The sequence below is a fragment of the Mytilus galloprovincialis genome, chromosome 4 (assembly GCF_965363235.1).
Source record: "Mytilus galloprovincialis chromosome 4, xbMytGall1.hap1.1, whole genome shotgun sequence".
Classification (NCBI taxonomy): Eukaryota; Metazoa; Mollusca; class Bivalvia; order Mytilida; family Mytilidae; genus Mytilus; species Mytilus galloprovincialis.
Genome location: NC_134841.1, coordinates 9061214 through 9076084, shown reverse-complemented (window position 1 = coordinate 9076084; position 14871 = coordinate 9061214). Strand labels below are relative to the sequence as shown.

Genomic DNA, 14871 nt, shown 5'->3' with positions numbered 1-14871 from the left:
TTCCATATACATATATCTGTTAATTTTAAAAAAAATATATTTTGATGTTATCTTACCCAAACAACCATCCTGCATTTTCTGCTGCAGTATAATACTGAACACTAGACTTTACCTGCCAATAATTAACATGGATGGCTGTGTACATGCTTATTACTCTGTTATTGTTACTGCAGAGAGTATAGAAAGGTTTATAATGTTTTTAGTCTAAACACTTTAAATGTTTTTATCATTTGTTTATTTCAAATTTACATCAACTCTACAGCAAGAAATTGGGTTATTTATTTCTTACTAAACAGAAATAATAAACAATATTTGAAATTTGTATAAACACTTCAGTTTGTTTTTTGAAACATTGCATAGGGAAGGAGTGCAAGTGTCAAATCAAAACAAAACAAAGATATAATCAGAATTTATTGTAAAGAATTTAAACCCATCTTGACATACAAAGAAATTAAAAAGGGGGCAATACAGTGACGACAATGGATTAAGTAATCTTGTTTTGGACTAAAAGAATTATTACAGATAGTTAAGTAAGATGTAATCTTTAAAACAGGTGATATTATATTCCTTTTCACTAATTAAGCTGGTTAGTTGGTTGAGTGGACATTCTAAATCTGCTTCGTCAGTATATTTGTATTATTTTTCTACTTGCAGGGTGAAGGAGAACTGAATTAAGCCAGTGGCCATATATGTCCATGTTTACTGGGGACATGCCATTTTCTGGTATGTTATTTTGAATGTAGGTGTGACATTCTTAAATTTTTCAAGTGACTGTTTATAAAGTTTTTTAAAAGTTGACCAAGGATACTTTTGACATTGTAGAGGTCATTTTGATCCTTTATTTTTATTTTTTTTATTTTTTAGGTTTCATTTTATTGAGTTACAAATATACACTTTAATTTATAACTTTTTAGACCAAAAGACCTTAGCTGTCAACTCTCTAAATATTGATTAGAGTTCGTCAAATTAAAAAAAATCAATTTATGACAGGAAGGTCAATTTTTACTTTTTTATGGCGGGGAGGGGGGACTCTCTTCTTTTTCTTTCTACTTTTTTTTCTTCGTATGTAAGCTGTTTCAAGAAAATTTAACAAATTACTGTAAAAACAATTTGGTTGTTATTTATATAGTTTAGAGTGCCCAAGCTACTTGACATTTTACGTTGGCTAATTAATTCATTGATATTTATATTAATTTGAATCCTAACTGAACAATGAAATCAGACATTTAAGTTAGAATTGCATTTAGTTTCAAATTAGGTATTATGTCAACTTTTAAATCTGCTCATTTCAAAAGGGGGCAATATATGTTATTTCAAAACATATTTTCTTCTGTGATAAATCTCAATCTTTTGAAGTTTTAAACTTAACACATATGAAAACAAATCGGATGAACATAGAATCCTAAAATTGAGAATGGAAATGGGTTATAAGTCAAAGAGACAACAACCCGACCAAAGAGCAGACTTTATTGTAATCAGTCTGCATTTTAAAAAACAAATATTCACATTATGACAAGTTGCTAAAACATAATGCATTTTACTAAGCTTTGTTAGAAATTCTACATATTATTAAAATAAAGGAGCTTTGTGAACCTATACTTGCTCTCTGAGATTATTGGATTAGTCATGATTCATTCTGTTGCTTAAAATTGTTCTTGTCTTTTTTTCAGGATGCAGTCGAATCAAAACTGAGAGGTCTATTATCATACTTCACTTCTACCATTACAAAGCCTGATACATCACTAGCACATACATTTCTACTTGAGGTAAAGTTGTCCACCTCTGATATCACCTCTCTGTTTTTCATTCAGTCATGGCATGGCTTTGTCATTTCAATGAATTCCTGAGGCAAGCTACACACTTTCTAGGGAAAATTCTCATTTATAGATTTCAAATACATTGGGTTTTGTTTACATTTAGGTTGCTTTCAAAAATCAAGAGATATTCTTTTATAATTCTGTAAACAAAATCATAAGTTTTGAACTCATTTGACATTTGTTTAACTATTTGCTGTGGTAAATTAGGCCTATTATAAAATTTTGAGTGGGAAATAATTCAGTATTCATAAGTATTGTTCCTAACAGTAAGAAAAAGCTGAAATATACCACAATGATTTTGTAATAAATATTAAGCATCTTAAAAATAATGGTAACCAGCCGTAGTTTCTTCAGTACTTTTTGTTTTCCAAGTGACCAAATATGCAAAATGCCTTTGGCATATAAGTGTTACTAATCTTTATAATAATGATGATCCCGTTTTGTTCATCTTTGTCAATATAATGCATAGTTTAGTAAGTACAAATCTAGCAGATAGAAAACCATATTTAATCCTATCCAATTTGTATTGAACATATTGGTAAACGTGATTTAAGCTTAAAATCCCTCCATTAATTGTGATACAAAAGACTTTTACACAATATTACAAAAAATATATTGTGGATGTTAAATTTCTTTACACTTGGGAATATGTTAAAATCCAGGTGTAGATCTCTTGGAGATTTTATATATGATATATAATAGTTTAATCCTGATTTTTTTGTATTGATTTTTCAAACCAATTATCGCTTCACCACAACTTTACAATAAAATGAGTATTTCTTGTCTAATACTTAAAATTAACAGTTGCATGTAAATTTATATCAATTCATATGGCTGTTTTCTTGTCAAATGTTGGCAAAAATTACAGTGCCGGAACTTTTACCACTTACTGAAGTCTGAAATAACACATAATAAACTGCCTAGTATAATTACTGCTGTGGAAATGTTCTTTTGTGTGAGAAAAACTCTTGATTTCTTCTGATGATTTCTCTATCTGAAAGTTCCGATAGAAATAAAAAAGAGGTTTATTGTTTTGTAATTCAATTACTTGTATTGGAATACCATTCTTGGTTCAATGATGTTTAACTGGTAATCAAATTTATGGAGCGACAGCAAAGAGAAAACTGGATTGAAGTTCTGTAGTTAAATTTAATTTTAGATCAATGTTTGTCATATAGTTGAGAGGTTTTTGAAGTAGAAACTGACAAGAAACAAGTTAAAATGGCATTTGATGGAACATTCTAAAGCTTTGAATACGAACAATTTTTAAAGAAATAGATGCTAAATTCTTGATTATTATTTTCAATTTCATATGAGAATGTGTGGTCATAGATTGAAAGGGAAATTAAATAGCAATGTCAACCTGACCCATCTTGTTATTGAATTCAAAACCAAAGATTGATTTAGATAATTGGCTTAGAAACCCCAATGAATCGGACATGGAATAGATAAAAAAAATATAAATTTGAAATGCAAATGGAGTTAGGATAAGATAGCAAAAGGAAGGATATTGAGATCTGGGTAGGGTAGGAAATTAAGCCCCTGCATGCATGTAAAATGAGCCTTCTTTTCTCAAATGATGTTTAAGGAGTCCTTTTCTTCCTTAATGTAACACACTGTTCTAACATGAGTTGCACATAACATACTCATCACTAAGAATGGAGCAGGCCCCATGTTGGTGTCTCAAAATTATATTATGTTCAAGTCTACCTGGATTCTGTATACAGTTGGAATTGCTTAGAGTGACATGTTTATTAAAATAATGTATAAACATTACACTCTGATGAAATGTATGGCAACACAGATCTTGATTAGGAATTGAAAAACTGATATGCGATCTTACCATCTTGTTTGAATTTTTTGTTTGCCTTTGAAAAATTAACATGGTATAATTATCAAACTTATTGTCCTGAAAATTAAGGTTTCAAGAAATCACAGGACCCTGCAAAACAAAAGATTGCTAGAATGGAATTTTCTTCAGTAAAATTTTATGTATAGCAGATTCCAATGGCAACAAGTGAAACCATGAGTTGTTCAAGGATAAAGTTATATGAACTGTCATATGAAAATGAGATCACAGTTCCGTTATCATTCATTCATTGTTTTTGAGGTTAGTTTATGGTTGAAATCAGAACACGAGTAACCCTGAAATAGGACTGAAGGCTGATTTACTATACAGATTGTAGGGCCATCCATTCACCACTATATCATTCTGTCTCTGTTGGTATAATATGACGTCATCTAATTATTTAGGAAAGGAGAAAAATGATAAATTTTATAAAGATTTTAAAGTACAGTTATAAATTTGTAAATTGTTGTCAGCTGTCTTGTTGTCATAGATGAATGCATGTATACTAAGACCTCAGATTCAAGGCCTCGAGGCAAATTCTGACAAGTTAACTGGACTATTTTTTCCACAAGATTTAAGTGCAGTTTTGTTTGTTTTATTAAAAAAAATGTTTTACCTAACTGATAGTAAATAGAGACCACTGCATAGGAATATAAAATTTCAACCTTGGATAAATTATGACTTTAACCCTTTATGGTGACATCAAAATCAGCTAAGTTTTGATAAAGAAACTCTTATCAAAGCAAGTGAATTGAAATTTAAACATTTATGAAATTTCCATAATTTATTGGAGGGATCAAGGAAGGTTTATATTAACCAGGTAGTGACGCAAATCATGCAGTGTGGGGCAAAAGTATTGCAAAAACCTTCCAGATATTTGTCAATCAGTGGTCATCTTTATGACTTTCGATATTTGCTTGTCCCTGGACATGTCGTCTGCTGTTGACAATTTCTAGCCCAGTCCACTTCCTGTTCAGGTCAAAGTCATTTGACACCACAGCCAAGTTTTATGGACCATCGTATTATGATCTTGATGTCATACCCCTGGAAAGATATTCATCAGTTATTTTATGACGGGGAAAAATCATTATAGTTCGGACATATATAACAACAACACCATGTCAGGGTTTGACAGATTGGAATATAGATAACTAATCATATTTTAACAACACCATCAAATATTTGACAAAACAAATCGATATCATATTTGTGGTAATCGTATCATTATATTTTAGATGAGTCGTTATTACATGTTGTCTGCCAGAAAATTAATTGGCAAATCAAGATGATCAACTGGACACTTAAATTTGCATTTATAATATAGGTATCTGGTACCACTGAATACCAGTGTACTTAATATAGATATCTGCTACATACAAATAACAGTGTACTGAATATAGATAGTTATTCTTCTGACATAATAGTAATGCATCTATACATGTCTTGTTTATTACGCCAAAGCACATTCGTAGAAATTCTAGATCTAAATTAAGAGTCACTATTTTTTATGCTCCAAAATACCTGTTATCATCATGATCTTTGCATGTGATATTGCTTAATACAGTTTATCTTGTTTTTATAAGTACAGATCTTTGTAAAATGGTTTTGGTCAACAAACTTTTGTATATTCTTAAGATGAAATGTTTTGTAGATGCTTGTGAGTCTAAACTTTTAATCTTACAAACCCTTATATCACAATAGTGACCAAGTCTTTGGACTTTAATTTAGATGGTTTATTGGTGTCTGTGCATGTTTTTGAGGTTTTTAAAGCTTTAAAGTTACAGATCAAATTGGCAATGATTTTGTTTATCTAAAAGATCTAAAATTGAGCTGGAAAGACACCAAAATGTTAACCTCTTCATGTACATAATTATGTAGTCTTTGTTAACATACTATTTATGGAAGTGCTTGTGTCCTTTATAAAAAAAAAAATGTTATTGGCAAATTTTTAAAAGTCTCTGTGAAAATTGTTTACTTCTCTACAGACTCCTGGGGGGGGGGGGGATATATATGGTATCTGTTTAGAGAAAATAGGCCAGCGAAGTCAAATTGTCTTTGACGATTTTATACCAAAAAATGTGGGTTTTTTTTTTACGATCATAGAAGGGGAAACAAGTCCTCTAGTCCACCTCTTAAATCTGTCACTTACAGAGTTTGCCATATGCTGTAGACTCTGGTCTATCATATAAGACCACAAGTTTACCTTTTTATGTCTTTTCTGGTTTTATTGTGCTGCCAGGTTGTTGTTTCTCAATTATTTATACCAGAACTGCATTTTACCTTTTTCTCATGCTTACGTGTAGGATCACAAATGTCAATGCATGATTGTCAAAATGAGGTGACTCCCACACCTCACGGCAAATCCAAAGTCTGAAAGACATGCTTTTCTGTAAGATCCTCGGTAGATATGAGAACATTATTCTTTTCCTTCTATTACCTTAGGTCAAGACAACATTCACATGAATTAATACATGGCTGAAGGTAGAGCTACTTCTGATATATTGTGTCTTATTTTAGATGTTTTACTCTATGGTGGTATGATTGTTGAGACTTTTAAGAAAAAAGACTACTTCATTTTTCATTTTGTTGAAAAAAAGACTACTTAATTTTTCATTTTGTATTAATGTTCTTTACGATAAAAGACTATTAATTTGTGATTACATTAAAATTTTGTATATGAAGATTTGTACAGAATATTATATTCTATTTCAGGGATAAAATGACAAGACCATTTATGGTAAGTCTTTTATTTGTCATTTAAGGTCAAGAAAGAGGTCATATTTATTGGAAAGTTCAATCAACTTTATTTGCAATAGCTTAGTCAAGATTTTTCTGGATATGACTAAAATGAGATGTTTTGTTTATATTTATGGGAAGCTAACTCGAAGAACTCCAAATAAACCAAAAAACCGCTAGAGGTCAACATACGGTTCTCAACAATGGACTACGTACTATGACTAAAACAAGGTTGTCAATGAGAAAGTAAAGCAACAACAAACATAACCAAAAAAAGAGGGAAACAAAGTGCTATTTGATATATAAAGTCCTAAATCTCCTTGTCTAGAAAAGTTGTGAATAAATTGAAAAGTGACATTGATTGATACATGTATTATACAAAGATGATGATGTATGGTCTCATTTTTAAAAACATTGTGGTTTGGTTGCAATTCTTAAATTTAGTATGGCTGTTACTGTTAAAGATTTGTACAATAATAGGATGAGAAATTCATGTTAAAAGCATTTTCTAGGAAAAATTTGAGATGACCACCAGCTCTTGAATTATTTCGATGTTGAATGCTATTGAAAATATACAATCAAAGACTTAAATTTGTAATTTTTCTATGCTAATCTTAGCTGTCTTAGTACATCATTGTAAATTCTTGTAACAATCCTTTCTATAAATTAAGCCAAACTTGATCTGGAGATTAGACCATGTTGGAAGTAACTATGAAAAGTGCTTTATTTTAAAACCTACGATCAGGTCAAACTGAACTTGACCTTAGTAACCCATTTTTAAGTCAAGGTTAAAATTGTGCAGTGTGATTGCATTTTGAGCAATTAAATTTGTACTTAGGACCTGTACCAGTTAGAAAGTACTAATTACGTACTGTGTGACCAACGACACTTACTGCAATAAAACATGCATGTCAGAAAACATTTCCCTAGTATACACAAATGATTAATGCATACATGTAGACCTGCAGATGTTGTTTGTATTTAACAGAATAGTGTGCACATGAATATTTATTTTTATTGAAGGTAGACCTCAAAAGATCATTTAAGAAATAAATATTTTATGTCACTGGTGACTATGAATACAATCCTTAACAATACCACAATTAGGTGTCATGAATGTCTGCCGCCATTTGTTACCAGATAGTTTTTTCAGTCTTGTGGGCAAAAATTACTTTGAAGTTTAACATTGGTTGTTAGTTCGGAAAAATTTAGTTCCAATTATATTTCCCTTATTAAAAATATATATATTTTTGCTAAAACTTTTTGATTTAAGTTAACAGTCCTACATTTTATTTAGATTTAGACGTATATAATTTCATTTATGTCCACTTATTCAGTTTGCTATAAAATGTTACAACTTCTTATAGAATATGTTATAATGTTTGTTAAATGATCAGTGAAAGATTTCTTCTCCTAAAATCGGCTATTATTTTCATTAGATCAGGCGATAGACTGGATAAAAATCTTTGTTTGATTTGTAATAATGACATAGCCAAAAAATTGTAAAAAATAGCCCTGTGGTCAAGCACAGTTGGACAACTTGACCCGTCCTAAATCATCAAATCTCGTTCACCTGTAAAAATTTAATCAACACTTATCCAGGTGAGAGGAAGATCGGATTTATAAAACATTATCGCATCGAAGTTTGGGAACAAGTGGATTATGGGAGAAAATGATCCCAGCTATTTCCATTGGCTGATTCCCGCCTAATTGTTTACTATCAAGAATACTATAATGTTTACTTAAGTTTTTGCGAGCAAAAATTAATCTGGAAATATAGGAGTTTAACAATTTTGCATAAATTTTTGTGACAAAAAAAGGTAAGGTAAAATTAACTTATATGCATTAATATTAGAAACTTTGAAGCATTACATGTTTGTACAGGTGTACGTGTTTTCTTAACAATTGATTACAGGTGTACACTGTAAGCTTCATTTTTACCTGTAATCAGGTTCATTAGATTGTTTACCTGTCCCTTGATAATTACATACCTGCACACTATTATTGCATGCAACCTGCTAATGCATGTCGATGCCATCAAGTGCAAGCATTAATATCTATGATACAACATGTTGCATGTAAAGAAAGGATTAAAGGGTTTATGCATGATGCACCATATTGAAAACTTGACGACGTAATGGAAAAAATTGATTGGCGATTGGTTTCTTTTCACAAATCTTAATTGAACATGCCGCAAGTGCTATTGCTGTGCAAAAAATTGATCTAATGTCAAGATGATAAATAGAGCGCACATAATACAACATGAACTAAAATAGCAGAATTAACGACTTACGTAAAAACTAAAATAGCAGCATTAACGACTTACGTCTCTAGATTTACATCCTGTTGCTGATGCAATATTTTGAAGCTGTAGTAAGAATGATGTAATACTTGTAGCAATTATATGTTAAGCCTCAAGCTTAAGGTGCTGTGACTGGCAAAAATAGCTTCTCTCTTAAAAAAGAGAAAAATAAACTGAACATATCTAATAACAATTCATTCATTTTACAAATTTTTCTTACACATGATCTTTGTTTTCTATTTTGACCATGTTTGTTAAAGTCTATTTAGTTTGAATTTTCCTTCTTGCAGACTCAAAAACATGTGAATACAGGTACATTATGCTAGATGTATGTATTAAGTCCATAACATAAACAAACAGTCAATAAAAAAACTAGCATCATGTGCATAATTTCTCTTGATTCCATGTTGGACTAAAGGTTTTTAATATACTGGGAAAATTTAGAAATATTGTTCATAGACACATAGACTATTGTTGAAGTTTATATGTTAACCTGTAGATGTGTTTTGTTTTTTGTGTCATTGCGGTTTTGTTTCATTGAGGTACACTTGGGTTTCCTTTAAATTTTCTTATTAAGTTTAACGGTCATATTTAAACTAACTAGTGTAAATCCATGTACATCTCACTTTATTGTTGAGTGATCCTGGAAATTATCTTTTTCACTAAATATGCTTATCTAATAAAGGGTCATGCATTTGTTAGATCATATGGTCATCTTTACTGGACATTTGCCAAACTTATTTCAATGGTCATCTGAATATCATTCAGCAATAGGTTCTGCTAGCAAAAGTGCAAATTTCATCAAGCATATAAAACTGGACTTTAATATCACTGAACTAGTATATATTTGTTTAGGGGCCAGCTGAAGGACGCCTCCGGGTGCGAGAATTTCTCGTTGCATTGAAGACCTGTTGGTGACCTTCTGCTGTTGTCTGCTCTATGGTCGGGTTGTTGTCTCTTTGACACATTCCCCATTTCCATTCTCAATTTTATTTAATAATTAAGGTGCATTTAGGCAGTTAGGAAACACTAAGTTATAGATGGAAAAGCAAGGCTTTCTCTTTTGTCACCCAGTATTCTGATCCCTGAGGTTGATAAGTAATTGTAGACTCTTCCTTGTAAATGTCTGATTGCTGTCAGTATATAAGCTTTCAAATATTTCATGTAGCAAAAGAAACATTAAAGTTGTTTTTTTTTTCATTTCAGGTGCTAACTAAACAACAGTTGATGTCAACTTAGATACTGGTGAGTTTTGATTTGTTGTTTTTAAGTATGAAGTTAATTGCATTCACATTTTGCTAAGTAACAAAATACAAAATTCTTATCAATTGAATGCACAAATTTGACCATCACATACTTGGTAATACTTTAATGCAAAGTAACTACTATCAGGTTTATGCACAATACAGGCTATCACTTAATGCAAAACTTTCATTTTGTACAATTCTTAGTAATGCCTTGTGTTTTTGATTAGGCTGAATGAAAATATTGTCAAAATTATACGGTGCTAAAACCCATTATCTATACCAGCTAGAGTGGTATGCACATCTGCACGTTGGCAGTTTATTAGGTAGCAAGTTCAATTTACCTTTAAATTTAAGAACTAAATATCTGGAAATATATAAAATATGATTTAGATTTTTTCTGCATTTATATTTCTTTTTAAGTTTTCGGTTCCTTCATATTGGCCTATTCTTCAGTTCTAAATATGGACCAAAAATGTGAATGACACACATTACATCATGTTTTCTGTAGGGCTGTATGGTTGACTTGTAATGCATGTTTGTATGTGTGCCTTTTGATCTAGGCTAGTATATTAGTCAATATATATTAATAATAGAATGCCTTTACAAAGCCAAATATAAATATGTAATTACTACAGTCATTATTTCACAGTTGTTAAAAACCTAGGGCATCAACACGACTTTTTTACACAAAGAGCGATTAAAGAATTGATTGACTATTACAAAGTAACCATTTTTGATCACCTTTTGTAGGTTTTTAATTTTTGACTTTGCTTGCGGCAAATAGAAACAAAAATTAAAGTACATTGTTATCATTTAGGCTCGCTTACTTTTGACACCTTTTATCTTGTTCTTTGATTTTGAAGGAAGTGTATTTAAAGACATACAGAGGGTTTTACACCACTGATCAAAGTCCCTGTGACCTTGATCAGTTTTGAGTATTGCTTTCCCGGTAAGCAAATAGACGCTATCGTGACTCATAGTGCTTCTCTTTTTACCTGTGTGTACGGGTGGTTATCTACCTAAATGTTGACTTATCAATCCTCACACTTTTGTGTAATATTGGGTAAATTAAATCACACTCGTACATTGGGAAATATCGGGTGCAGTGTGAAGTAATCACTGTTACGATTTCAACATCAGGTTTTTTCTGAATTATTTAAACTATACTGATTTTGGTGGGCTCTTTAAAGTTTTATTTGAACTTATTTCAGATATTAATTTTTAGTTTGGTTATCAAAATTTTTAGTATACACTATGTTAGTAAAATCATAAGACAATCATTTTAAGTAATCTGGAAATTAATTTACTAAGAAAAATATCCAAATGTTAGAGACAACAGGTTTTCTTCAGTTTTATTTTTATTTTTTCAAGAAACTAGCATCATTTGTATTTTTTTGTTAAATTATTTAGATAACTTCAAGTTCATTAAAACCAATTCTATTGTACTTGTACAGAATATTGATATTGTTAAAGTCCTTAATTCTGTAGTCAATTAAAATTTATTCTAAATTAATCAATTTCAGTTTTACTAACTTATTTTAATATTTGTTTTACATATAAAATTGATGCATTATTTATTTACTATGACTTCTAAGGTTGAAAAGAACAGTTTAACCAGAACAAATACACATTTTGAACTCTAGATCAAAGTCTTTTTCAAATGTGAGTTTCATCTAATTTGTTTTATTACCAAGGTGTAAGTTACTAATACAATTAAACAGTTTCTATAGAATTAAGTGTTAATTATAGAGTGTTCTTAACTTAGTAACGGTATTGTTCGAGGGGAAGGGATCAATTACAAAACCTTCTCCTAGTGTCTCCACTCTTTGTTTTCTTGTATACACTTAAGACAATGAAAGTGAAATAAATCTAATTGTTTTGTATAATTCTGTATGTAAACATTACCAAACTTGTTATGTCCCCTGCGGTGAAATCTGAACCCCCAGCACTGTCGACCTCAATATGGCGTGATATACTTCCAAAATTCATTACTAACTAAAAGCTCCGACTAATTTACCATTTTAATGTTGACAATAGTTTTTAAAAGATTTGTTGAAATGAGGGATTAAAAATTTAAAAGAACTTTGGAGTAAAGACTAAAGCGAAAAAGACCCTTTGCTTTCTTGAAACCATTTGTTTATCAAGTTTGAACAAATACATTTTCTTTTCGGTCACTAAATAAACACAGAGTGATAGTTGCTAAAAAGGATTTGATAGAGGCAAATGTTTTTCAATAGTTTACTTTTGTATAAAGTATTATACTAACTTATGTTTACAAAACCCCATATTAAGGCTGTCAATCAAAGGGAAATGAGGGTACCTAAGGTTATATAAAAATCAATAGACAATATTAAAATATGATAAGTAATTATTTTAACTGTTTCTACAAACAAAGAATGATCTAATTAAAAAGATAATTGATTTTGCTTTGTCACATAGTTATTGTTTTGTTTTATAGTGTGTGTAATTATTTTTCTGCTTGATTAACCCCATTGAATGCCCCATGGAATGATTTGACAGTCAGCCAATCAGAGAGCAGTTCAGGTTTACACTATACAACAACAGTTTACTATCAACAGATTTATAATCATCACACATGGCCCTAGAGTTATAACTTGTTTTTTTATATACTGGAAATATTTGTTACCAGAAGGATTTTGATAATTGTAAAAAGAAATGTCAAATATTGTAGATTCATGGATTGTGCATTGACAAGTATAACATTTGACATTCAGTGAATTTTATCTTTATACATCTACCTGAACAGTGGAAACCTTTGATACGAACATCTGTGTCACATAAACAGTGTGTTTTCTATATTTCATATTGTACAATTTGGATTTTACTTTTACGACATATATTTAGTGAGAAAACATTGATTTTAGTCTAAAGATCTTTAGATTTAACAAAGTAACATCTTTTTACAGCTAAAGTGCCAAAACAGGATGGATTTATTAGGAGTATTAACAGTATTATTACCTATCCTGGGACTATCTGTAGCATTTTTTGACAATTCAGCAAACCTGATATTAAAAACTACTGGTAAGTTTATATCAATTATAAAATATTAAAAAATAACAGTAACTGCTGCAATTCTGAATGTTAAACATATGTGTTTCACTCAAAAAAGTTTGTATAGCTTACTTACTTACTTACTTACTTAGTAGAAAAATAGTAAAACTTTTAAAAATTATTCAACTTTTCGAATAAAGATAACGGTTCAAACACGAGACTAGATCAAAATGTTCATAAGACGACAAATAATTTTCTGTAAATATTTACACAAAAAAGTACAAGATTGTACAACATGAACACTAAGAACTTAAAATATTGAGTGGTGGAAGAACACTTTTTACTATTGAAAAGAGAATAGTATATTTTGTACACTTGAGAAAAGTTATTGGGGATATGAACTCATCAAAACAAATAAAACTAGACCATAAAATTTTATGATAGCAATTGAAAGTTAGGACCATTATATTTGAGGGTAGTGATTTTGATGACACAGGTGTGGATTGGCCTTACTACTTGAACTTTCCTTAGATAAAAGCACTTGAAAGTTGACATGTTATATCAATAGAAAGTTCAATAAAACTTAGACAGCACTAGTGATCCTTTTATAGGTCTATCGGTTAATTGGACGGTTATTCACTTTTTACATTATTTTAAGGATATATTTCTTTAAAAAGGATGATTAGTTAATGAAAATGATACAGGATGTTTTGGGGTTTTTTTTAACTGATAAAACAATTGAAAATTTGCATAACAGGAAAAAGAAATAAACTAAATAACTGGAAATTTATTATTCGTTACGAAATTCTAAAATTATATTATGATATCGTGTTTTCATAATATGTCAAATTTCAGAAATAATTTTTTCGTAAGAGTAAAAGTAATCATGAAACAACATATTGTCAGCTTGGGGTGTTGCATAATAACCTAATTGAAAAGAAATATAAGTGAATTGATAAGGATTAAAAGTTATTTCTAATTAACATGTCTCAAAAGAAAAATTATTTCTTAGATATACATGTATATCCCAAAAGTCATAAGCTTCTACTAAAGGCTATATTAGTGTCAGTTTACCAAATGTCACCTTAAATTGGTTTCAAAGTTTTAAGTCATGAATTTGGGGATCTCTGATTGCCTAGTCACAAATCTCCTCTTCAGGTGAAAAGAAGATCATAAATATCTAACCAACTTGGTTAAATTTTAGACTCAAGGCCATTGATGCATGAAGTGAAGGATGAATTTTAAAGTGTCACATCTTACACGCTATTATGATTCTGTTCTCCGTATCATCTTCAATAAGCTACTAGGATAGGCTTGATAAATATCTTATTTGTTATTTTTCACCTTACCTCATTAGCATATTACCATATAATATATTACCAAATTTTACACCTTTTCTAACCAGCTTACTGTTATAAGAAGATTTTTTTTTCTTTCTGACATTCTGACAAAATAGAACATTTGTCATTTTCATAACACTGACATGTTTTTGCATATGTTTTGTGTTTTATTCATTCACTATAGGGATGGTAGCTATGAGACAGATGTGATCTAATATCAAACAAAATACATCAGTCTTCATCAAGTTTTCATGCAGTTTTATTTACTTGTTTACGTTAGCAGACAATTTTAAAACATAAAATGTCATTTTAAGTCATAGTAAGTTACATCATTTGTGAAATTAAAAATTAAATGAAGTTGGAAATTTCTTGAGTAGGTGCAAATGAATACAGGAAAGATTTGTTCCTGAATACTCTAAAAAGATGTACCCAGTACTTCAAAAAATTCTTTTTTCAAATGTAAATTAACCATGGATATTTTTACATTGAGGGCATATGTTACCCCCTGCTTAGCCCATTCATTATCCTAGTGCTAAGTAAGATATAGTTTTAGGGGGTTTATGTAAAC

General features: G+C 30.2%; 1 protein-coding gene across 4 annotated transcripts in view; it reads left to right on the top strand.

The window, feature by feature from the left end:
- Nucleotides 1-14871, top strand: part of LOC143071300 (semaphorin-1A-like) — a 120686-nt gene that overhangs the window by 80175 nt on the left and 25640 nt on the right. For 2 of the 4 annotated variants that reach the window (XM_076245529.1, XM_076245528.1), the window contains exon 1: nucleotides 12548-12993. In XM_076245529.1, the coding sequence (XP_076101644.1) occupies nucleotides 12897-12993 (97 nt within the window). In that variant the 5' untranslated portion in view covers nucleotides 12548-12896. Of the gene's footprint in view, nucleotides 1-654; nucleotides 724-1670; nucleotides 1767-6378; nucleotides 6404-8082; nucleotides 8223-9910; nucleotides 9950-12547; nucleotides 12994-14871 lie in introns of those variants that run through there. The other 2 variants (XM_076245525.1, XM_076245527.1) reach the window with 2 other exon arrangements.